This window comes from Xenopus laevis, chromosome 2S (assembly GCF_017654675.1).
Source record: "Xenopus laevis strain J_2021 chromosome 2S, Xenopus_laevis_v10.1, whole genome shotgun sequence".
NCBI classification, from domain to species: domain Eukaryota; kingdom Metazoa; phylum Chordata; class Amphibia; order Anura; family Pipidae; genus Xenopus; species Xenopus laevis.
In genome coordinates, this window is record NC_054374.1 from 69,343,843 (window position 1) to 69,370,864 (window position 27,022).

Consider the following 27,022-nt stretch of genomic DNA (forward strand, 5'->3'; position numbering starts at 1 on the left):
GTGTAGGGTTCAATCCCCTCCAGGATCTGGTAGGGCCCCACAGAAAGATAAAATATCACTTTTCTGCACATGATAGCAATAATTAGGGGGATGTATGCACAATTGACATGCAGTGATTATTGGTATAATGCAAGGAAGCTGGTAATGACTGGTGTCTGGGTCATTGTTTAGAAAAAAAAAGGGTTCACCCTGTGTAAATTTGCTAGTGCCCATGGGCTTCTAGGTAAAAGCCTAATGATGGTAGGAATATTTTTTCAGAAGAATATTTTGTGATACAGGCTTAAAAATTTGTGGCACATTATTTTCCACATCCCTCTACTTCACCCCCATCCCAATTAAAATAATGAACACAGCTTGTGATAATACATCTTTTTTAAATATGATGGTATGCCCTGTAGCCATGGAATAGTGCAGACAGGAATGGGTTTATATACAGATGCAGTGACCAGATCCCCAACCCAGCAGCACTGTCTTTCTTTTGCAGAGTAACAATAGAGATTTAGCAGCTGCTCCATATACCCTCAAGTGTTCATGGAGGGAAGGGGAGGGAGGTTGGATTGTAGCATACAGACAGTCCTCTCCCCCGTTACACTGAGCAGGAAGCAAAGAATAGCATGCTCCCTACTACACAAGGAGAGGGAGGGGGTCCATGTATGGTGGGTGTGTGGCATGTCCCTTCTCCCTGCCACTCCTCTCCAAGCCTCCCCTCCCCGTACACAAAACACACAATAGAGCAACACAAAGAGCACACAAGGTTGTATGCTCCTCCTCTCTTATACAGAATGCAGATTTGTAGGGTGGCATTCCCAGCTATGATCCTATAAAGCACAAGGCTTTTTTTCCTTCATGGAGGAAGGATGCACACAATGCTAGGCTGAAGAGCTAACATTTCGGGGATTTCATCCTCTGACTGGGATCAGTCTCCACCAGCAATCGGTGTTTACAGAATCCAATCTATCCATCATGGGCAGATGCAGTGGGCGATGTACCTTGGTTGGGATCTGTTGCCTACAGCTGGTGAGTATAAAGCAAACAATAATAATCAATTTTATTGTACTGCTAGGATATTAAAGGGTGGACACATCATCACTGATATGTACAGTATGTCTGTCCACAATCATTAGGATGCCTATATAAATGATATGATCAATTTTGGGGTGTAGATTGTAAGCTCTTGCATCAATAAACACTGAGCTGCATGTATGACATGACTGCACCTTTTATAATTAGCATTGCAGTGTGATTACTTTGTGGATATATGGACTTGAACCCTGTACCTCAGTATCATGCATTAGGTTTATACAGTAAGAGCAAAATGAGCAATGGAGATAAATATTTACATTGCCATGTATGTATGAATGGGAGGTTATACTGTAAAACGGCAGTTTATGCATTTATCTATATTTGTATTTTGATTATGTGAGTGCATTGATAAATGACTGAACTATATTCATTATATATTATTGTTAATTGAATGTTAATTGTTGCCTTTTAAGCGTTTCAACTTTCTGGAATGTGGGTGCCTATTATCCTTTAGAAAAGTCAGATATATAATCATTTATATAAACTGTTCATTACTGCCATATAAATTAATCAGTTAATAACAGGAGAGCTTTTGGAATTCATATTGCATCATATTGTGTCTTGATTTTTTTAACATATTAAGAGTAAATTAGCACAGTATATTATGAGATGAAACTAAATTAAACCTTTAATTACGGTAGATGAATAAAAATAAAACATATCAAGGGTCTTAACTTGTTTAGTTAACAAGTTTAAAGAGTTGCTTTAAATTTGATTCATTTATGTGAATGATTCATTTCCTAGGGATATTGTATTACATTATATACTGTAAATCTAATTATAACCATCATATTCAAGAAACTGAGAATGATTACTTGGGCCCAAATGGGTGCTGAGTCAGTAACTTAAACAAATAGGATTTTTAAATCCCATTGGCAACTACCCTATAACAGGAAACATACATTTTATTGGTGTGGATTTCCATCTCGATGATATTGCTATTTCTGGAACATATGCTATATATAACCTCTTCTACCTGGCTACACTCTAGTGTGGGGTTCAGCACAGATTAGGGTCAGTCATAGGTAAAACTAGTTTAACCATATGTGTCACATTTTATAGCAGGGGTTTTATAAGTCAGAAACAACTACTCACTACAAAGTTATCTAGCTATAATGGTAATGATTACACAAATACAAAACTTTGTAATATATTTCTACTGAGGCTGCAGTTAAATGTAGTGGCTGCAAACTTTGTTTTTGTAAGCAGCAGGATGCAGCATAACTTCTATGGTAATTTACTAACCTTGAATTGATGCTTGCTTCATATTACTGCACTCATATTACTGCAAGCTCATGCTGCTATATAACAGTGCTAAACACTGTGTTATAGATTGTTTGATACCAAACACATAGGGCATGATATATTCCTATACTCCAAACTATGTGGCTATAAAAGTCATTCTAAGTCACTTTGAGATCCTGTAAAACCAAGAGGGTCCAGATCAAGGGACATTATCATCTCAGAATTCTAAAGCTGCCCATACATGGAATGATTCAGTCAAGCAGATTGGGCAGTTTTGACCATAATGCTCAATCATCTGGCCATGTATGTAATCTTGGGGGTTACATGGAAAACAATTAGTTTTTTTTTTTTTTTTTTTTTTAAGTTTAAATCTTTTTTGCATGCTAAAATGTAGGGATGCACCGAATCCACTATTTGGGATTCGGCCGAATCCCGGAATCCTTGGTGAAAGAATACCGAATCCGAATCCTAATTTGCGTATGAAAATTAGGGGTAGGAAAGGAAAAAGTGGAAAAAATTCTTCTTTTGTGATGAAAAGTCACGTGATTTCCCTACCCGCCCCTAATTTACATATGCAAATTCGGTATCGGTTCGGCCAGGCACAAGGATTTGGCTGAATCCTGGCCGAATCCCAAACCGAATCTTGGATTCGGTGCATCCCTACTAAAATGCAAATACATTGAATAATGACTATAACATATTATAATATTTTAGTTTGTAATATACATATTTTTAGATTTTTTCTGAGTTTTAAAGGTATAAGGGGCCTTTTATTACAACCACAGACGCTATAGCACTAAAGGGAGCAAAAGCCCCTCAGTGCTCATTCTGAAAGTGCTTCAGTCCAGGGTCTTGCTACTCTGTGCACCTAGGTCCAGAGTGCCACACTAGTGTAACAAGGCTATAGGGCATGCATTAATTATGAGGCTCCATTGCGGCCTGCACCTGCTGGGGGTGCCTACTTGCCTTCTTCTACCCACTCCTCATGAATATACTGTTGGCAAACACAGGCAGCACTGTATTCCTGCGGGGAATGCAGGTTTCTGGGCTTTATTTTTTTACCAAGATCTACAGTAATATAGAGAAGTGCAGAGCAAAAAGTACAAAACAAATGAATTTTGCCCATTTTATGTTTTGCACCTTGCCCTGCACCCATAGTACTCAAGGCTCGTCTTCAAGCCAAGTGACCAATAGCCATGCTGCCTGCTCTATGAATCAGGAGTCAACCAGAACAAGCACACACTATGCCTAGCAGTAACATCACTCTTCCTCACCATGTGTGCCTGTTTCTGATGTGCTCCAAGTGCAGAGACTAGGCATTCTAGTCCCAAGCCCCCTCAGGGACCACATCACTCAATGCTTGAAAAATGAATGCAATAATTGTCAGCATTGTTTTCAGCTGCGACCTTGACCTGTGTCGCTTATGAAAGTGCTGAAAACAAAGGCTGGCAATCTACAAATTCTCTTTTTAGGTTCCTGCTAAGGCTTCTTTCCACATATATATTGCAGTACTACGTACAGTACTTAATGCATGTAGGTACTGGTACCCTGCACCTTAGCATGCCATTCTGCATATGCTCGATGTGTTAGAAAAGCAGGAGGAATGGGGCAAAACTGTAGCAAACTGCATACACGTTTGTGGTTGCATGGGGGGATCTGATGTAAAAGGTGCAGGATTGTTAGATGTTGCCCTATACCTGTGATCCCCAATCAGTGGCTCGAGAGCAACATGTTGCTCACCAACCCCTTGAATGTTTCTCCTATTGGCCACAAAGCAGGTGCCTATTTTTGAATTCCTGGCTTGAAGGTTTTGGTTGCATAAATAACAAGTGTGCTACCAAGGAGAGCCTCCTGTAGCCTGCTAGTTAACATAACAAACAGCCAATCACAACCCTATTTGTAACCACAGGAACATGCTTTATGGTTGTGTTGCTCCCCAACTCTGTGTACATGAATGTGGCTCAGGAGTAAAAAAAAGGTTGGGGACCCCTGCTCTGTACAATAAGAATAAAAAAATGTAGTTAAATGTGAGCTTCTAGGCTTGGGCAAATTTGACCCATTTCGTTTCGCCAAAAATGTGTCATTTTTTTGACTTGCGATGCCATACAAGTCTATGGGCGTCATTTCCGTGGCGAAACATGGCGAAAAAATCGCCCATCCCTAAGCTTCACCAGATTTAAATTACATTTTATTGTAGGACTTTATTACACTATTACTATTAAAAGTGTTAATTATTTCATATTTCCTCCTACATAATTGTCCAGTTTCAATCATCAGTCACCCCAAAACAATTTTAAGACAACTCCAAAATCCACAGAGCTGCAGTAACCAAAAAAAAATAAATGCAAGACCATAGGAGATAGATTGTAATGAATAAGAAAAATGAAATGTCAGCATCAGTGTCCATTTGCTTTTTTGTTGCTAGGCTCACAGACCCAAGCAACAAGGTGATCACAGCAGCTGTCAAAATGCCTGTTTGTCATTAGAAAGAACCTAACAAGAGAATGGAGTTGGGCATTCACAGAGGCACTCTACTGCATACATTACATTCCCAATCAAAATTTTGATTTCTGGAATGTTTCATATGAATTTTTCATATGATCGCATATGGGGCCACAACTAATGTTTTTCCATCATTCTACCTATCTATCTATTATCCATCTATATATATATCATCTATCTATTGCTATTTTTCATTTTATATTTTTGAACTGTTTTTCATTCAATAATTCAAAGGAAAATTTGATGTGGTTAAAAGCTTTTTAATTACCCCCGTCCCATTAACATCATCTTGACTTCATTATGTATGAGCACTCACCATTAATTCTTTATATATATGCAAAAAGGCTAAGGCATGGTACGTGTGCAGTAATGAAAATCATTTGTAATGGTCAAGGTTTCAGTCACATGATACACCATTATGATGTTAAAACTTAGTGAAATGGTAACAGCATATAATTGAAGGTTTCTGTTGCTGATTAACACTGAAATACTCTCAAGCAATAGGGCAGATGCCACTGATACATGTAAATGGAAAGTTGCAGTGGTGTAATGCTGGATTGTACAGGTATGGGATCCGTTGTCCAGAAACCTGGAAAGCTCCAAATTACAGAAAGGCCATCCCCCATAGACTCCATTTTATTCAAATAATCCAAATTATTAAAAATGATTTCCTTTTTCTCTGTAATAAAACAGTACCTTGTACTTGATCCAAACTAATAATGTATAATTAATCTTTATTTGAAGTAAAACCAAAGCCTGGGTTTATGTAGTGTTGACATTTTCTAGTAGACTTAAGGTATGAAGATCTCAATTAAGGAAAGATCCATTATTTGGACAACCCCAGGTCCTGCAAATTCTGGATAACCGGTTTCATTCCTGTACTGTATTGTCATGTTAGAGACAATTTGAACTTAACAATAGTTTGTGCTCTAGGCTTGACTTAAGATTTCTTCTCAGCCTCAGAATTACAGCATATATTAATACTAGTGTTGTCCATAACCACAATCTCATGTGATTCTGACCTTTCATTGCTCTTTCCCATGATGGAAGTATACAATCAAACTGCTCTTTACCGGTGAGAGTGGACAGTACATAAATAAAAGAACATAAACAGGCCCAGACCATGTCCTAGCGCCCTCCACCTTTCGCACACAACCCCTCTCCCCCGCGAGCACACGCTGGGGAGCTGCGGTTTCCCAGTGCTCCCCATAATGCGGCTGGGTGTCATGCGGCCCCTGAAATTTTTCCACCCTAGGCCTGCCACAAATCCGGGCCTAAATATAAACCAGCTAAGAAGGCACATTTAGTAATTCCGCCACTCAGTGCTGGGATACATTGACACAATGCTCATTGTATGTTCTCCCCATGTTTATGTAGATTTCCTCTGATGACCCTAGCATGCCTGTATTGTGTGAACAGCTGAGGTAAATAGAAGAAAAAATTATAAAATAAGTATATTTCTCTTTTAACTCTTTGTAGTACTTTCCCGTTATAATTTCTCATGCATGCTGAACCCCACCTGACTTTACTTGTACTTAAGGGCAGATGTAAGGAGCAGTGTTCTTTATTACCCAAAAATACAGAAGCAAAATGCTTGCTGTTTGGTAAAAAAAAATGTTTAGGAGTACAAACTGTGCTGGTAAAAGCTTATGGACTCAAACACTTACTCATTAGGGGCTATTAACAAAGTGATACAAGGTGCAAGCTGCCAGGTGTTTTTGTACTCTACATTTAACCCTGCGGCAGGTGTCTGTGGGCAAAGGTCTTTGTACTACAGAATGGCATGGTAGCACATACAGTAGATGAAGTTGAACCAAACTAAACAACGAAAGGATTACATCATCCAACAACACATATCACATACAGTAGATGCACAAGAGCTCTAGAGGATGAATGTGCTAAGGTGGCTTCCTTATGACTTCCAATTCTGTTCTCTGCACTTCGTACCTTTAGTGTTCTAGCACTTGTGTCTGGGACATTTTTAAAAAACCACAATGACACCCAGGGTTCTGGCTGGGGTAAGGATGACAGTAGGATCACTGCAGAATGGCACTGTACTGTATTTGGGAACCTAACAGTCAGTTAATGCAGTAAATGTTATTATCTGTGATAAAAGTTTAAATGCTGAGAATCCATTTGAATTCCTCAGTTGGAATTTTCCTAAATCACCCCCAAAGTCTTTAGGGTTCATTCATAATGCCCCACACAATGTGCAAAGTTTTTTTTTGCTCTTTGCCCACTTTGTGGAACTTTGGCAAACAGCAAACAATCCAGTGTGGCCTGCATTAGGATGTGCTTGATTCTAAAGGAAAGGGGGGAGGCACAAAGTGTCCTCCCCTCCTGCTCCCCTAGCCACCCCATACCTGTTCCTAACTTATGCATAATTTGCAAATAATTGGCAACCCACATCAGAGCTGTGCTGCATCTCCAGATGCTAGATTTTTAATCCAGCACTCCGTGCAGAAGGCAGCAAACCCTAGAAGACACATGTGCTGTTAAATGAGCACCAATGGGTGAAATTTTGACGCCCAAAGGTTTAAATTACCCTTTCAATATTTAATCATGCATGTAAAGTTTTGTTATATTTTAAATTGGGTGTGAGTGTACTGCACATCCTGGTCATAGCTACCAGTATTTGGAATCTATTTTTGAAAGACTGTCCCGCATCTCAAACCACAAATAGGGTGGGACTTGGCAGATGATCAAAGATAAAACTGGGCATAAGAGACACACCAGGAGTTTGGCCAAAAATGTTCTATGTATTTAAACAAGAACCAAAGCCACAAATTAACTTGTGGCTTTAGTAATTATATAGCATATGGGTACTGGGCTGCTTCTCAAGACCAGCAGCCCAGTTTTATTTAAAAGTCCAGTAAAACCATAAATTTAAACAGACGAATAAGAGTAGATTCAGTTCAATTGACCTTAAAACCATAAATTGGTATTTTATGTACACTTTAATCATATAGATACTGCACAGCAATGACAGTTTTATTTTATATTAGAAAGCTTTCATCTTGTTGGTGTGTAGAGGGCAACTTCAACCCTGTTATAATTTTTCCTTTTAACTCAGCCAGTTCCATGATATCGGAAGATAAAGAAATTATGACATCAGCAAAAAAAAACAAACAAACTGCCGAACCAGAGGAAACAGTGAACATGAAAAAATATAACTTTATTCCTTGCTATCATTCTTTTCTGGGGCATAATAAAATATTGTAACCTAATGTCTCTAGGGAGTCAGTTTACAGCTAACAAAAGCAGCACAGGTTTACAGGAAAACGTAGGTCTAAAAAAATGCAATGCCCTCTTTTTTTCATGAGCCCTTAAAAGCATTATTCATATAGAAACATTTTAAATTAATCTTCACCACTGCTGCCTATAGGGTAATTGTGAGTGTATGCTGGTAACAGACACAGAGGTGTAGTTCTCTGCAAACGAAAGGTCAATAAATCAATAGAATTCTTTTAGGTGCTGTGAGTGTGACCCGTAAATATTTTATGTTATCAGTAATGCTATTTATGAGGGATATAGCAGTGCTTGCTGTAACTGAGTCGTTTTTTCTAATTATGCCACTTTCATTTGCCATAAGGTAGCACCTAGTGAAGACTTGATGTTCTGGACCTCCCCCTGGTATTACCCCCTGCCCTCCTCCCCCACGTGCATAGTCGGAGGGTATAGGTAGGCTAAGTCTAATGTTACTTCAACAGTTTCTTCACCAGTGATTTTCCACTGGCGGAGAAACAAATGATCCAGTCCCATATTATAAGCATTAGCAAAAGTTGTAATTCACCTGTCTGAGCACACAGAGGATTTTTGCCTAAAAATGCACTACAATTTGAAATGTGTCGATAATTGGGTTCACTTAAGAGCTACTAACTGATGGACCCACATGTGTATGGTTAAGTACAAAGTCGTTTTCCACTTGCCATGGATGATGCACAGACAATTTTGAAAATAATATTCGTAGCATTCTCTTATTATCTAAATTATAGAAAAGTTTCAGTTCATCCACGTTACTGGAAATCATAGATAATGATTGGCTTGTTTAACATTAAAATATGTTTATCAGCCTACTTTCACAGAAAACTCAAGGTATATCATAACTGTGTCATTTATGAGACATATTACGTGCAGAAAGTATAATGCCGATATATTTTGGTCCCCTTGCAAAAAACAGTGGCTGCTTTTTTACCGCAGTTTCAAAGTAATACAATATAATAGTAGATGAGATTAAAAAAAGTGAAAGTAGCCTAACAGCTATCAGCTAGCTGACCCAGAAGAATGGGGAAATACATTAAAGGCATGTACAGTATGCTGCAGTCTAAGCTGTGATACAAATGAGCACTCCAGTAAGGAGGAATGGCATATTTATTTGATAGGCAGCTAAGAATACGAGGCCTATAACTTAAGGAAACGCTCACCAATATCCAATCACAATGGTTCCATTGAACTATTCAGGTAGGTGTCAGCTAAACTCACAGGTGTGAGGAGGCTTAGCCTCTCCAAACCTTAATGAAAATCTGCCTCTGCCCACATGCAGTGTTAATACAAAGGGATAAGGAAAATGGCAAATGCGCATAATTTATTTTGGAGAGAAATTTTGTGCTGCCTGGCTAAAGAAAATGGAAACTTCAACTATTTATGCATTTCTGCTTTTCTTTGCGTCTTGTCTATTAGCCAAATTCGTAAGCATGGAACTATGCCTCTCAGATTAGGGCTCCGATTTGTCCCTCTTTCAAGAGCTAATTACCCAAGGAAAATTGCCCCCACACACAGTCCATGTCTACAGTGATTGGCTTCAGAATTTTCTCCGTTTTTTATTTCATCCATCTAACAATTACGCTGTGGAAGAGCTACTTTTGCAGCAACAGCAGCAACAAAGTATAACATGCTAACTTGTGGTTACCTTATCTGGTAACCTTATATTCAATCTCCACTTCTAAAACCTGGTTGCTAAAGGTTGCATCTTGCTTGGCTACAAGGTTAAGTCAGTAGTATTTCATAAATGTATGAAAGTCTTTGGTACACAAACAGGTTATCTCTAAATTCAAGATGTGGAGACTGACCTTGTAGAGTTGATTTTAGGTGTTCAGAGGGATCTATAAAATAATGTTTCTAACCCAAGATGCATTAGTGGGGTTAAGATGGGCATACATGCCCAGATTTGGTCGCTTTGGCTAACCATCTGGACTATTATGGTGAGCGCAACTTTGGATTTTAGTGAATTTGCGGAGCGCTGGCGAAACTACGCCTGGCGAAGTGCGGCGAAGTTACGCCTGGCGCAACTACGAATCTTAGTGAATTTGCCCCACTGTCTGTGATGGGAGGGAAGTCAGAAAGAGGTATTTATAGAACTGTATGTTTTTTTTTTTTTAATTTTTCCTCTTTTGCTGTATAGTGCTGTGTACATAAGTATCACTATGTAAATAAAAATATATATACATACCAACCAGATCATTAAGTCTCTACTAGATGCTAACTGTAGAATGCAAAGAACACAACGTTTGTTTTTGGTTACAATAGCCTATGTAAAATAAATATATTTTTTTAATTTCAGGCTGCTGCCTTGCAGAGACAAATCTTTGACTTCCTTGGTTATCAATGGGCTCCCATATTAGCAAACTTCCTTCATATTATGGTGGTGATTCTGGGAATACTGGGAACTCTTCATTACAGATCCAGGTATCTTATACTGGTGAGTTAACCTACAGCAATCGTTGCATACTTTGATTTCATTCATTAAAGGTATGTGAGCAGTGGCTTAACTAGATGTTACTGGGCCCCACAGCAAATACATTTTAGGGCCCCCAACAGATGTTACTAGGCCCCAGAGCAAATTAAATTTAGGGCTCCCAAGAGGTTGTACTGTATTACCAATATATATTTAAAATGCTCATTAATTAGGGCCTCATGGGGCCCCCTATACCTCCTGGGCCCCCCCTGCAGCTGCAGGGTCTGCTTCCTCTGTAGTTACCAGAAACAGGACACACCGGCACAACATGGGTAATTTCAGCAGGTAAAACCTTGCTCGTTTATTGCGGATGCAACGTTTCGGGGCGTGACCCCTCCTCTGTAGTTACCCCCTTAATGTTCCTTCCTGTCCCTTCACGTTGTGCTCTGCACCAGTGTGTCTGTCTTGCTACCTATTCTGAATAATACTGAAGTACGCTTAACTAACTGTGGAGCTACAGCCACTTTAAAGCAGGTAGGGAAGTTATTCCAAGGTTTCCCGAGTGTGTGTATAGGTCAGAGCAGCAGCATACTTTTGCCCAGTGAAACATGCACAAATGTACTTATAATGCCAAGTGTTGGAAATTATGCACATCCCCAAACTTTGGACACAATTGTGTATGATTCGTGAATGCAAAACAAATTATAGGGGAAATTATATTTTGTGGGTAAAAAAACACCTATCATACTTACCGAATATTTATTTTCCTGGCCACTCTTCATGTCAGCATTACTGTGTTATTTGCCCTGCCCCCTAATAGACAAGTCCCTCCCAAAACAAAATAAAAACCTCACAGCTTCCTTACCCCCTCGTCTAATAATTTAGTTCAGAAGGGTGGGTCTGCTGACATGAAGAGTGGCCAGGAAAATAAATTTTCGGTAAATATGATACTAAATGTCCTTTTTTCCTGGCCACTCATGTCAGCATTAATATGGGATATACCAAAGGAATAAGACAACAGGGAGGGAACAAAAATACTTAAATCAACAGAAAGAGACCACAACACTGCAGATGCAAAAGTAGGCTGGGAAGCCTCATTAACATTTAAACGGTAGAATCTGAAGAAAGTCTGGATAGAGGCCCAAGCTGCTGTATCACAAATTGTTGACTCTGGGACATCCCCTTCCTCCACCCAGGAAGCTGCTACAGCCTTTGTTGAATGAGCCTTAAGCCCTACTGGTGCTTGCTTACACTGTGAATTATATGCCTTCTGGATTAAGATTACAATCCACCTAGCAATCGTAGATTTTGGCGGTGACTCTCCTTTGGGGGGAACCTGCTGGAACCACAAACAGTCTATCAGTCTTTTTTAAAGGCTGTGTCACTGTTAAATAGTGTTTTAACACTTTTACTGGATCCAATTTTTGAGATATATCCAAATCACCGGAATTCTTTTGAAGAACAGGTAAAACTGTATCTCGTGTTAAATGAAAAAGCGAAGCCACTTTGGGAATAAATGCATCATGAGGTCTTAATATGACCTTGTCTGGCCAAAAAGAAATATCTTGATCTTTAATTGAAAAAGCTTGAAGCAGACTTACTCTAGCTGCTGACACAACAGAAATACAGTTTTTAATGTCACCATCCATAATGATGCCTCTTTCAAAGGCTCAAACGGAGAATCGCATAGGGCCTTGAGGACCAACGGAAGATCCCAGGGAGGTGAAAAATTCCTCTTTGGAGGACAAATTTTTAATGCTGCTGTAAAGAAACATTTTACTAACGGATCATTTGCCCACTAAATTTCTGTCATAGCCGACAAGGCTGCCACATGAACTTTTAGAGTTCTGAACTGTAGCCCTTTTGTTAACCCATCTTTCAGGAAACCAAGAATCTGGGACAGAGGAGGTGGCAAAATCTGAGTTGCCTTTTGTTTTTGCCATAGCAGAAACCTTTCCCCGATTTTGTAATAACTGGCAGATGTAGTATGCTTTCTTGCATTTAGCAACGTAGTCACCACTGATTCGGAAAATCCTAGGTCCAAATATTTTCTGCACTCAACCTCCATGCCATCAAATGAAGGGAGAGAGGATCCGGGTGAAACAGTGGCCCCTGTCCCAACAAATCTTTCCTCAAAGGAAGCGGCCACAGATCCACTATCGGCAGCCTACCAACCATGAAGAAAATTTGCAAGGCTGGCACCTACTCCCATTTTCTTGATCAGATAATTGTCAGGAAGGTCTCTTTGTAGAGAGAGATTGCTTAAACCTTCCTCCTCTGACAGAAGAGGACTGACCTCCTCTCCACGATTGTCTGGTTGCATCCTTGACAAAATATCTAGAGCTACCGAAGTCTGCTCTTGCTCTACCTGAGCCTCGTAAAAGAAAACCTCTAAACGGCTGTTTTTGTTTTTTCCTCTGTTGTGGAAGAAAACAGCTTTTTCCTCCTGTGGCTTTGGAAATTACTTCCTCAAATTTTGGACCAATTAGACTTCCGCCTACATAAGGAAGATTGCAGAGACTCATTTTTGAGGCCGTATCTGCTCCCCATGCTCTAAGCCAAAGATCTCGCCTCGCTGAAACAGAAACCGCTATTATATGGAAGCTAGGCATATGAGATTTACCGCTGCCTCTGACATGAAAGCCACCGCCATTTTTAACTCCGCCAGACTCGTGCTTATCTCCACGTTATCAGATCCCTCCGTAACAGCCTTGTCTAAACTATCAATCCAGAGGGACACTGTCTTAGCCACACATACCAGCACTACTGCTGGCTTTCAGGAAGCTCCCTCTACTTGATATGCTTTCCGCAATTCATACTCAATCCTCCTATCCATAGGATCTTTAAGCACTGAAGAATCATCTATCGGAAGCATTGTCTTTTTCACCAAATGTATTATTGGAGAGAGATCGAAAGCTGATGACTCTTCCTCCTCCGACATAATGTCTGAAATGTTTGTCTCCAACAAATTTTTATCCTCTAAAGATGAAAAAGAGAGATCCACTTCTCTTGAAACTGAAGCCTCCGGCCTAAGTGGTATTTCTGTACAGGGACTGGTATTCTCCCATAGAAGCCGGAAGCAAGATCTACAGAACTTCTTTCCTGGAATTGGAGATTCAAAGCAACCTGTACACGACTATAGGGAAGATGTAGATGTTCTCTTCTTACTTTGTACATCTGCCATACTTACAGGGCAAGCTGAACAGAAGAAGAAAAAAGAAAAAATAGAGAAGGAGAGATAGAGAGAATCAAACGCATATACAGCAAAAAGACGCAAAAACGTTTTCTCAGAAAACTGAAAAACTACATACCAAGCAAAAGGACAACTGGCAGGAATAAGGCTGCAGAGCATACAGAAACAGAACAGGATCAACTTTCTCTAGTAATGAGAAAAACAATACAATTACTTTTATCTGCAGGCATTGAACTCAGAATCTTTCCCTGAAAAAAAATAACCTGCAAAGCCACTTCCCTTCCAGGGCAACACAGGCATTTACAAAAAAAACAAAAAAAGTAATACCGGACTGAAGAATCTGTCTGCTAAGGGCCTCGAAAAAGAAACACGCCAACCCCTCTGATCTGCTGGGACTGCTTCACTTGGATCCAACCGACGGCGCCAACACTTCATTGCGTGTTTTCTAACGCTGAATGAAGCCCGGCGTCATTGCGCCTGCATCATCGTGCCTGTGTCATTGCGCCTGCGTAATTTTGGAACCTAGCGTCTGACCCGAAGAAAAAAAACGCATACTCTGCTGATCTCTGTGACGATCTAAAAATACATCAACCAGGGATCGCCTTCACATGGGAGTTTGTACCCATTACTGAGGGAGCTTCATACAACAGTCTCACCTGAATGAATAACCCTCAGAATACTTTCCCCAACCTTTTCAAGCATTGGATATGAAACTTTTGCCAGCTGCCCCTGCTGTCCATAAGGAAAACAGGACAAAAAGAAAAAAAAAGACGAGGGGTAAGGAAGCTGTGAGGTTTTTATTTTGTTTTGGGAGGGACTTGTCTATTAGGGGGCAGGGCAAATAACACAGTAATGCTGACATGGAGTGGCTAGGAAATTTACTTTACACACTGCATTGTGTTTGTAGATGTGCCCTTGATTATTTATTAGAAGGTACAGTATATATATGTATATATATATATATATATATATATATATATATATATATATATATATATACTTATTTACAGTATATACTCATACATTTATGTCCTTCATTCTAGTACTGATATAATGGTATTACCATATACAATTGTGCCTATACTAACTACAGTTTTTCTGTGATTTTTTTTGCAGTATTCCATATGGCTGGCATTATGGGTGGCCTGGAATGCATTTATTATATGTTTCTATCTGGAAGTGGGGCATTTCTCACAGGTAAGAACAGTTTATTTACAACCAAACTAATGTCAAGTGTAACTCACAAACAGCTCAAGTCACAAAACTTGGCTGTACTATTGAAAACTTTTCTGTTGGAGCTTTTAATTCAAAAGCTTTTTTTTTTTAAAGATGAAGCATATAAATACAGCTGGGATTTATCCTGCATTGAGGGAGAACATTGAGTTATGATGGTATATAACATGTAGATGTTGGGTTCTTTTTGCTTAATTGTTGGCCCATAACTGCTTATATCTGTTTGAGTCGGTATCACCACCTCTACTAATACTGATTCTAACCATCGAGGACTAGGGAACTACTAGGACCAGGGAGAACATATGTGGTACACGTCACAAAATTCATATGCATTATGTAGTGCTTGCTAATGGTCACATATTGAAAATGTAATTCTTGTTCCTGGCATCTTTCAGCATAGGGACCTGATTATGAACTTTAATACCTCCATGCATCGGTCTTGGTGGATGGAGAATGGGCCAGGCTGCTTGGTGACCCCTGTGCGTGGCCCTCCTCTACCACTGGCAGATCACCACATGGTGACAGTGACTGGCTGTCTCTTGGACTATCCATACATAGAAGCTTTAAGTAGTGCTCTGCAAATCTTCCTGGCGGTGAGTTGAGAAACAACACTTTTAAAGAATTTGACTAAGGTTGACATTTCAAGTAGGGCTTTACAAAATGACTCACAAAAAGTGATATTTAATAAATAAACATTTCAGCAACTTTCAGAACCTTATGACCTGCTGCACAGTACCACAGTAAAAGTAATGTAAACATCTCTTCCTATGTGTAAATAGCCATTGACCTTTTGTTTTATGCACAATAGTTGATTAAACCATATTCTATGCTTTAAAAAAATGAGCATAGCAGGCAATAAGTGATGAAAATCAATAACAGTGTACTGGGGCACTGTTATATCTGTCCTATTGATTGACCCCCAGGTGATTGTATTGACTTACCTGAAACCCTGAGCCAGTGCTCCTATCAGCAGAAAACTGCACTGGCCCAGGGGTTATACCAGCGAGCACCATGGAGCAATCCTCTTCTGGCTTCTTCTTTCTTCAAATTTCCCAGGGCAAACGCATGCCCGACTTTTTAGTTAAAGTTCGGCTATTCGTTGTACTGTGCATGCGCAGCCGCGCGAAGAAAGAAGAAGATGGAAGACGATCTCTCCGTGGTGCTCGCTGGTATAACACCGGGCCGTGCAGTTTTCTGCTGATAAGAGCACCGGCCCAGGGTTTCAGGTAAGTAAATACAATCACTTGGGGTTGCCTAACATATGGCACCCCCAAGTGCACAAAGCCTTTCCTTCTCCTTTAAGACAATGGAAGATACATATGAAAACTTTTTTACCTGCTAGGCATGGGGAATATGCTAGGCATGGGGAATATGGTGAAAAGCGTACTTATTAGAGATCACCTTTTCCCTAGCTTGCTGGTGGAAGATGTTATATACACTTATATATTATAGTCTCTATATTATGAGAGATATACCCTTATAGGAATTGTTCAGTGTAAAGATAAACTAGGTAAAAAGTGCAAAACAATCTAATATCTAACATAATTGCCTGAACACTACTTCCTGCTTTGCAGCTCTCTTGGTTTCCACTGATTGGTTCCCAAGCAGTAACCAATCAGAGACTTGAGAGGGGGCACATGGGTCAAAACTGGGCCAGTTGCAAACTCAATGAGCAGTGTCAGACTGGCCCACAGGGATACCAGGAAAACTCCCGGTGGGCCCAGGTGTCAGTGGGCCCTCATGCTGCTAAACATTTGGCATATTTCATGGCCATTCCCTATTTCTATGAGAACAAAGAGACTAAATACATTGAATAATAGATTATAGTATGTAAAGAAAAGACTAGCAGTATAGAGGTTGTGTGAGGAGAGGAATTATAATAGTACTGAGAGTGGGCCCCTGGTCTAAGGTTTTTGGGTGGGCCCCAGGTGTCCCAGTCCGACACTGTCAATGAACATTTATGTCCTTAATGTGATACTGACACTACTTCTACTTAAAGTGATATCGCTTAAAGTGATACTGACACAAAATATTAATCTACATTAAAAGTTACCTATAGGTCATGTTGATTTTTGCTGATAGTTCTGATTTTGTAAGTAATTGCTACTTGAAGTTCCTTAACCTGACTGTTTTGCCAACCAGACAGACTTGCTTCTTTCTCTTTCTGTAACCCTTTTTATTCTTTCTCAGCTCTTTGGTTTTGTCTATGCTTGCTATGTCAGCAAAGTTTTTATGGATGAAGAAGACAGCTGTGAGTATCTTCTTCTCTGATCCTTTCTAGAACACCAACTTTTACATGTTTCTTTTTCTAAATATTTGCAATGATCTTTAGCCTTTTCTATTTAAATAATGTTGAAAAGTTGATAGTATATGAAAAATAACAAACAAGGGAAAGTTGTGCTCACCTAATGGGTTGAGGGCAAAGGGCCTCTTGTATTTGTCAATAGGATATGAAAAATTACATGAGAAAAATGTAATCCTAGAGATACATTTCTGCAGGAAATAAAGGGGCAGATTTATTAAATGCCGAATTGAAAAGTGTAATTCGAATTTTCAAATCTTTTTATGGTCAAAACTCTCAAATTCAAATTGTGAATTGTCCAAACTCGATTCTAGTTTTAATTCGAATCTAGAGATTTATCACTTTGGCCCTTTAAGAACTGAAATTAGACTATTCGCCAACTAAAACCTGCCGAGTTCATTTATAAGTCAATGGGAGAGGTCCAGGGACCAATTTGGACATGTTAGTAGCCTTCCTGACATTCAAGTTTTTTCGGAGAAAACTCAAATTGAGTTTAGTCAAATTTGATTTGGAATCGATTTGAGTTTTCATGTCGGGAATAGTCCATTTTTTTTTATAAATAACCCCCCAGTCGAATTTAGAGTATGTTCAAATTTAATAGAGTTTTAAAAAACTCACATGAATTAGAAATTTGACCTTTAATAAATGTGCCTCAAAGTGTCAACAGTGTGACCAGGCTAAATATCAGTGAGGAAATGTGAAACATATATATTACAGCATATTTGTTCATGGTGCCACCTTCTCATTTATCTTTATCAAGTTTGACTATATACTTGAATGCCTATTTGTTATAGGTCAAATTTAAATGGTTTTAGAGGTTTTCCAAACCACCATTAAACAGTTTTTTGTGGTTTTTATACTTAATAAAGAGATTAGTAAAAAAAATAGAAATTGTTAGTAAACATGTCCCGAAGTCTTAGGGGACAGATGACACCATTAATTTACGTTCAAAAATGAAGGGCTTATTTATAATATCAAAGAGTTATACTACTTCACATGTAGCTGTGATATAACTGCCTTGTGCTCCACATCACAACCAGCAATTCAGTAATTGAGTAGTCATGGGCGAATCTGTCCCGTTTCGCTTGGCGGAAAAAATTTGCAAAACAGCAAAAAAAAATTGTGAAACGGCAATTGTGACAATTGTTATATATGCGACTATTTTGTCCAAATGAATTAAAGTCGATGGTTGTCCAAATAATTTTGACTTGTGACAATTTTGATGTGTGCGACAATTTTGACTTGTGACAATTATTTTTTTTGCAACAAATTTTTCGCCATTTTTTGCCGTTTTCGACATTTGTTAAAGAAATTGCTCAGTGCTTATAAATAATGAAATGTTAAGCCCAATAAACAAACTATTTACTGGTATTAACGACTCAATTAAATTTCTTCGCCAATTATAAACGTAGATTTAATTGAGTCTTTAATGCCAGTAAATTGATTGTTTATTGGGGTTAAAATGTCATTGTTTATAAGCACTGAGCACTTTCTTTAAGAAAGATTCATGAATGAAATAACAACACAGCACAAGTGATTAGATATTAATTTTATTGGTTATTAATTGATTGATAACAAGGCAAATTTTTCATATGTGCTACCAAACTTTTCACACAAACACTAATGGCAAACATGTTATTTTTTCACAGTTCCATTTTCCAGGAAAAAACAGAACAGAACAATCATTAGCAAGCTCTTGGATAGGGCCCCGTAGGGGACCCATATAACTAGCTGTGGGCTCATTGTATGGCATAGCAATCTTTTCTCATCTGTGACTATATGATTACCCTATTACAACCAAATGGTGGACCTCATCTCAAACCTGCCAAGGTCATGTAGAAGTCAATGGCAGATGGCATGATCTGTGCTGGGTTTGGTTCAATAATCCAAATAAATTGTAGTTTTCTGGCAACAATCCGAAAAAAATCTGAGTTTACGGACGTGAAATCCAAAAAAATTGTATGATTCAGTCTTTTCCCGCACCAGATTTTTTCAAGTTAATTTATTGCTAAATATGGTAGAAATGTGCATAGGAGTGCATAGGAGTTTATTCGAAGTGGTTTTAAGAAAATAGTGAGAATATTTTCGGATTTTAGTAAATAACCTGAGTCAGTTGCTGTCTTACTATATTGGTAACTTTGTTATTAGAAATGGGGGACACTGAAAACATGTTGGACTATAAATGAAGTACTAGGACCCAGAAAGTCTAAAACAAATTTGTTTGTGTTTTGCAGTTGATTTCATTGGTTCTTATGATTCCTATGGATATCAGGCTCCTATGAAGACATCACACCTCCAGCTGCAGCCACTGTACAAGTGAGTGACTTAATCTGTCTATCTCTTGTGCCCATTAACTCACCTAAAGCAGCACATAGTCAGTAGAAGAAGTGATTAGTGTAAAAATCAGAGATAGGCCAATTAATATTGCCAACCCTGCCTACTTGCTCACCTACCTTGCTGTCACTTCCTAACCTCCTCATTCCCCATCAATCGATGGTTTGATACAAGGCAGAGTGAGTGAGCACAGCAGGGTGGTGGTCAGTGAGTTTGGACACAAGTGAGTGGGACGGCTACTGGGAGGAGGGAAGAATTTGTAGAAAAACATATCCTAGCCTTTGGGCGGCAGCACCTTTTGACTCTACACTGGTGGTATAAGTCTTAGGGCTTTGCCATATGGCCAATTTTGTAGCTATAGATTAATACTGTAGTACAAGCTTTCCTCTAGGAAGCAGTGGAATACATTTTTAGTTTGCTACAAATAAGCAGAGTGTTACAAAGTGTATAATATTGCCCTTATCTGTCTGGGGATATGTCATATGCCCAAGAATGTCCTTGATCCACTTAAACCCTTTGAAGGTCTACTAATCTGGACTGTTTTGTCTAGTCAGGCCCACCACTGAACCTAGGCCTTTATAGGGACTCCATCCTATTCCACTAGGATTACAGTACTTTTTAAATGAATTGTGTGAAGCCTCTAATAATGCAGTTTGGTGAATTTCATATAAAAAAAAAAATATTAAAAATAAAATATGCTGCAATAGCATTAAAGGAAAACTATACCTCCAGAACAATGTAGGTCTCTATAAAAATATACTGAATAAAACAGCTCATATGTAAAACCCTGCTTCGTGTAAATAAACCGTTTTCTTAATAATATACTTTTTTAGTATTATGTGCCATTGAGTAATCATAAATAGAAAATTGCCATTTTAAAAAATAAGGGCCACCCCTTATGATCCTAGGATTTACGGTGCATACAAACAAACCAAACAAACCATCCAGGTTAGGTCACATGAGCCAATTAACAGAGTTATGTACAGGTAAAAACAATAGAATTCTACCTGTATCTGACGATTCAGCACTAAACAGTGGGCGATGTCCGGGTGCCTTCAACAAGCCGACCAATAAGCAAGCCTTCTGCCGATATCAGTTGGATCATCTCCCACCGTACACTTACCGAATAGCTTACGAAAATATGTTTTGTATGATAATATTGTGCGTGTATGGCCACCTTAAAGCTGATTATACCCCTGAAGATCTGCTCATTTGGCGAGGTCACCTGATATGGCTCCTATGTGCTGGGCTATATTATGCTGATTTGATTGATTGGCCCTTGTGGTTTTAAACCTGACCAATAGATAATTCAGCCAGATATCCATGTGTGTGTGGGGGGGGGTTAGAGTTGGGGAAAACCTATACACAAGCTTTTCATGGGCTTTGCCACCATCTTTTGGAATCTATAGGAATTGCAGATTCAGCTTTGTCAGCTTTGGAATGTTTAATCCTCCTTTGATTGCCACTTTATCACTCTAATACCAGTCTTAGCATCTATGAAATTACATGATTCTTGAATGATGAAATATTTGCTGTGTGAATGCTAGTCTGCAGCAGTCATTTGCAGACCTCTCTGCTGTATGTGGATTTGATATAGGGCCAAGTGATAAGGTTAAAGCCCTGTGCATCTCATATTAATCAATGAAATCTGTTTTTAGCCTTAAATCCAAATATGTGCATAAGCCTTACACAGCTCAATAATGAGAAATGCATTTAATAATACAATTATTTTTCTTTTCACAGGCCTGGTTAAAAGTCTCTGCTAAGCCTAACTATACAGTGGACCCTTTGAAGGAAAGACACCCGCACTGCTGTTTACTCTGAGCCTTTGGTTTTGATACGGAATTTTCTTTTCTGTCATTGTTTCTGATAAGTGGTCAAAAGCCTTAAAACAAAAAGGCAGTTGTACTGATATTTGGAAGCATCTTCTTACAGTTGTACACTGAGTTTTAAAGAAAGTTACTATTATTACTTGTTCTTGGAAAATATTCAAGCAGATATGGACCTGTCCACAAAAAAAAGCCTCATTACGTCCAGCAGCCCAGATACACGTAATTGCTACCCCTAATACCCATAGGTCCTTGCAAATGCATTTACCAGATGTCGGATCACTGTCACAGATGAGCTTAGCACCTTTTTCTGGCATTTGTGATTGTGAGTAAAGCCAGGGCCAATGAGATTTGCAAACATGCAACTTTATACCCGGGCTTTATTTTGGTTTGTTGCTTGTAAGCATAATGTTTTTGAATTTTGGTCCAGCACATGCTGAATCTGAACCACAGAGTCCCTTGTCTGCACTGTGTTTTCCATTGTACTCAGTACAGTAATGCCAATGTATAATGAAATCTAGCATATCTATTAACTGGGAACATACTTTCCAAAATCAATATAATCCTTTTCTTAGAAAAAAGCACTTTTTTGGGACTTTGCAGTGAGATATGAAACCCCTGTGGTGGCCATCTCACACCTCAGATAAAATAATGTAGTAAATGGCTAACTAGTAATTATAGTCATTATAAGATCCATTGTACTATAACTCCCAGCATCTCCTGAATATCTTAGCTGTCACTGATGATTGAAAATGTTGCTCAGCAACAGTTAAACCCCTGTTATAGATACATAAATAAAATGTTACTGTAATAAAGACAAATAGCTGCTGAAATGCATATTCCTTCCTGATTAAGCATTTTCTGACATTCACATGTGCGTATATCAAAGTTTCCATGCTTTTATCTGGCATGTTGGCACAGGTATGGGATTCGTTATCAGGAAACCTGTTATCCAGATAGCTCGAAATTACAGAATGTCGGCCTCCCATAAACTCCATTTTATTCAAATAATCTAAATGTTTAAAAATGATTTCCTTTTTCTCTCTAGTAATAAAACATTAGCTTATACTTGATCCAAACTAAGATATAATTTATCCTTATTAGAGACCAAACCAGCCTATTGGATTTATTTAATGTTTGCATGATTTTCTAGCAGACTTATATGGTATGAAAACCCAAATTATGGAAAGATCCATTATCTGGAAAACCCCAGGTCCCGCATCACCATGTGTTCTTTGCACCACTCGTGCTATGAATACAAAGAGCTTTATTAGTACTCTTCCTTTGCTGGTTTCAAGATTTGTCCTGTTGTTGAAGTTTCAGAAGTATGGTTTACAATACATTTGTAAGTGTCTTAATACTAGAACTTCTTGAGACCTGCTTACAACTGCACTGGAATTTAATTCTATATTGAGTTCTTGGGGTATATGTTCTTACTGATTCAAGATATGCACCTGCATGTGTGTATACGTGTAACTGCAGTGACCCAATGATTGTTAGTATTGTCAGCCAGTGGTTTTGAGGGTAGTTCAACAACAGCTACAGGCTTGGCATTTCTGTGACTGCTGTATTTCATTTTAGCAATATCCTATTTCCTATATCTGTATTTAGAGATACAGAACGGGAATGGTTACCGTGGGGCAATTATTCTTTTTTAGGCTATTATCATACCCAGTATTTTCTATGCCAACCTGGCCTCATTTATAGTTGGGCCATGAGCATTTGAGTGCTGTCTGGCTGAAATCCACCATGTATGCAGAGTGATGGGTGGATTTCAATCCTGTCAAAGCAGATACAAATGTGGTGTATCTTCCCAATGGCAATATCATTAGCACTTCTAGGGATATGCACCCTCTGTTTACGTATCCTGCACTCAAGACAAGTGATCACTAGTGCACTTTTGTGTCACAAAAGAAGCAGAATCAGTAAAAAAGGAAAATTTGTTTCCAGGTTTCCTAAGTTTTCCAGGGATGGCTTTTCACAGGGTTCGCCAATAGGTATCACCTAGGCTCATGATACCTAAGCTGAAGGTGGCATTTTCTGATTAACAGAAACTGGCAATGAATTTAGCTGGTTTATAATAGGCTTGTCAGTCAGACTCTATAGCTTATGTGATACGTTTCTAGCAACCAGTCAATGTTTGTCACCATAGCGCCTGCTTTATCCAGCCGCTTAACTTAATGCTATGGTTATAGTTGATTTGCATGAGCTAGGGTCACAAAGATACAGTTAATTGGCTCTAGGACACCACTTGATAATATGCCTGCATAGCTGCATTTAATTTTTATAACGGTGGATGATTGTAACAATATCATTAACCTCTCTGTTCATCTTTGAGAAATAGACCAAACACACTGTAATAACAACTAAACATAGATAATAGTACCATGGCCTAGAGAAACTTATTGCATGCCATGTATTCCATAAATTAGGGAAAAAGGTGATTCTTTGCACTCATGGCCTTCTGGTCAATTACCTGTAGTTACTTTTATATGTATGTCTGTGAATAAATCATGGGTTGGGCAAATATTTTTTGATGATTTATTTATTAACACTGGGCAAAATGTTTTCATTGTCATAATCTTTAGCAGCCAATCGGCTACCTGCTTTTAGTATCCTACCTGCAGAATAATGATAAAAGCTAATTGCTGATTGGTTGCTATATGTTAATACTGTCCAGTGTGAATAAACAAACTCTAGTGTGACACAGAGCTCAAAATATCTTGTTTATCACAGGTTAATGCCATATATAACAGCATTGGGTTGATTAGTTTGTCAGTAGGACATGTTGCCTTTCACTATTGCCTTCTACCCTTGTGAAAAATATGTTGTGAGTCTGATGATTTTCAGCACAATCCTGCACATAATTTTACGTAATGCTATCTGTTTATGGGATATATAGAGCAACAGACTCGTTCACGAAAATGAAAATTAAATATAAGCTTCATTATACTGAAATAAGAAACTGTCTAAATACAATCAATTAAAAATTCTCTACCATTACTGAAATAATCAAATTTATGTTCACTATTCCTCTCTCAGCATCTGTTTATCTTCATTCTCTCTTCATGTTGGGTGTTGGGTGTTAGGAGTTGGGTGTTAGATAATCATTGACTGTTAGATCCAATATATCTTATAGCATTTTTATAGCATTTTTCTCCCATTGGAGTCTATGGGGCGTAATTTTTGCAACAAAACTTGGCAAAAATCTGGCTAATCGCTACTATTAACATATTTAAATAGTTTAAGGGACCTCTGCTATTGACTTCTACATGAACTCAGCAGGCTTATGGTGGAGAATAGTCAAATTCAAATTTTTTAAAGGTCTGACTGTGATAAATCTCACATTCGAATTCGATCCGGCATCTCAGACTTGTCGAGGCTGCATATAAGTCAATGGGAGAAGTCTGAGTGATTTTTTTGATGTGCGCTGGGTTTCATGCAATACAGCTAATTCTTTGGAGTTTTCGGCAAAAATCTGAGTTGTCTGGTGAAAAATCGTGAAAATCGGATGAAAAATCCGAAAGAAATCTCGAAAATCAGTTTTTTCCCCCCGCAAATGAATTTTCAGGAAAATGTAATAAATAAGTGTGAAAAAAACATAGCGGATATTGAGATAAATTTGGACTTATAACCCCTATAAATTCTAATTTGAACCTTAGTAAATCTGCCCTAAATGTTGATAATAAATAACTTATTAGTTATCATTATTTTTATATTCGTCCCTCACTTCATCAGTGAAATATTGCAACAGTTATTTAATGAAGGATTACCACATTGAAAGATTTTACCACATGAAATATCTCCATTAAAATAATAAGGGTGGAATGCTGTTAACTTTAAGGTCATGTTTTACTGACAATGCCAATGATCAAGTCAAATTTTTTTAACAAAAGCCGAATATAATTGACAAGACAAGACATTTTCTGCCACATGAGAATTCCACACAAAGGGAACAAACTGCATGGTTCATATATGACATGCTGAATTCTGCAGGGCATATTAAGTCTAAAAGAAACTGTGCTGCTTGTCAGGATACCTCGAAACAAGGCACTTTGTATTAAACATTCATTATTTTAAATAGTTTGTTTTTTTAAATGACTACAAAAAGAGAAACTTCCAATTCTTTTACTGGTAGAAGGATCCATAAAAGTACAGTATACTGATGCAGAGGGAACCAACAGGAAATAAATACACATGTCTGCTTGCATGGACAAGTCACTGAACTATGCTCTGGAAATGCACCTACTCATTTCCTTTGGCTTCTTCTTTGGTTAGTAGACAGTATAGCCGCCAACATTTCGGGGCAGATTTAACATTTTTCTGACTCTCGGGAAGATTTTCCTAGCAGTCAGGAAAGTGTTTTACTGAACTGACAGATTTATCAATACATGAACATGCATCGATACAGCAAAATGTTTTTTACTGCAAATTTTGAACAGAAAGTAACGATTCAGATATTTTTTATTCTGAGATGAATCATACCAGCACTGAAATTAAAATACTTAAATATGAAACTATTGTTCTCGATGATAAGAATTACATATTGATTTCCTTCTTGCAGACTATAGATTGCCTTTTTATAAGAATTCTGTTTCATCATGCATACTTACGTTGCTGAACAGTGGAATGAATGAAAGCTCACCGCACAACAAAAGCAAATAAAACACCCCAAACACTAAGGGGCAGATTTATCAAGGGTCGAAATGAATTCGAGGGAATTTTTCAAGTAAAAAAATTCAAATTCGAAGTAATTTTTTGTATACTTCAACCATCGAATAGGATACTACGACTTTGTCTCGAAGTAAAATCGTTTGAATATTCGACCATTCGATAATCGAAGTACTGTCTCTTTAAAAAAAACTTTGACTTCAATACTTCACCAAATAAAACCTGCCGAAGTGCTATGTTAGCCTATGGGGACATTCTAGAGCAGTTAAAGAAGTTTTTTGAAGTAGACGAAAAATCGTTTGTTCGATCGATCGCTGAAATCCTTCAACTCGTTCTAAACGATTTTACTTCGACCGCAAATGGCCAAATTCGATGGAAAAAAAAACTTCAACTTCGATATTCGAAGTAATTCAATTCGATGGTCAAATTTCAAAGTATTTTCAACTTGGAAATTCGACCCTTGATAAATCTGCCCCGAAATTTATTGAGATGCATGATGAACACTAACCATTTTAAAAGGAGTGTCTGTGAGAAACATGTGACTAATCAACATAGTCCAAAATATGTCTTTCAAAACAACCTTTATAAAAACAGCTACAGATGAGTGCCCAGGGGTAACAGCAGAATGAAATGTGGGTGCAAGTTATAAAGATCTACACACATAGGTTGCAGTCTCCTTGGTATCTGAGCCCTGCAGTCTGAGAGTTACACATAGTCCCACCATAAAATGTCTTTTAAATGGGAGGGAGCACTAAATGCATGTTAGTCATTAACGTGTCGCTTAGCACTGAAAGTCTAGTATCATTTTTATACTTTGCCGTTGATTGAAGAGAATATCAAATAATCTAGCAAGGTAGCAGTAAACCTGAATGGAGCTATGGAAGTAGGTCAAGGGGAATCTAAAGTTTACTGCTAGTAAAGAATTTTGTGGCATTATTATTTTTATAACAAGTGGC

General features: G+C 38.3%; 1 protein-coding gene across 2 annotated transcripts; it reads left to right on the forward strand.

Moving 5' to 3' along the window:
- The first annotated feature begins 613 nt into the window (after positions 1 to 613).
- Positions 614 to 22,433, forward strand: nkain1.S (Sodium/potassium transporting ATPase interacting 1 S homeolog). 2 transcript variants are annotated; one of them, XM_041583930.1, is made up of 7 exons: positions 627 to 1,017; positions 10,391 to 10,528; positions 14,814 to 14,894; positions 15,326 to 15,523; positions 17,121 to 17,181; positions 19,467 to 19,548; positions 21,310 to 22,433. In XM_041583930.1, exons 1-7 carry the CDS (start codon positions 964 to 966, stop codon positions 21,317 to 21,319), a joined length of 624 nt encoding a protein of 207 aa, XP_041439864.1. In that variant the 5' UTR covers positions 627 to 963; the 3' UTR covers positions 21,320 to 22,433. The 2 variants fall into 2 exon arrangements, with proteins under 2 accessions (XP_041439865.1, XP_041439864.1); XM_041583931.1 differs by lacking the exon at positions 19,467 to 19,548 and having other exon boundaries at positions 614 to 1,017.
- The last annotated feature ends 4,589 nt before the right edge of the window (positions 22,434 to 27,022 follow it).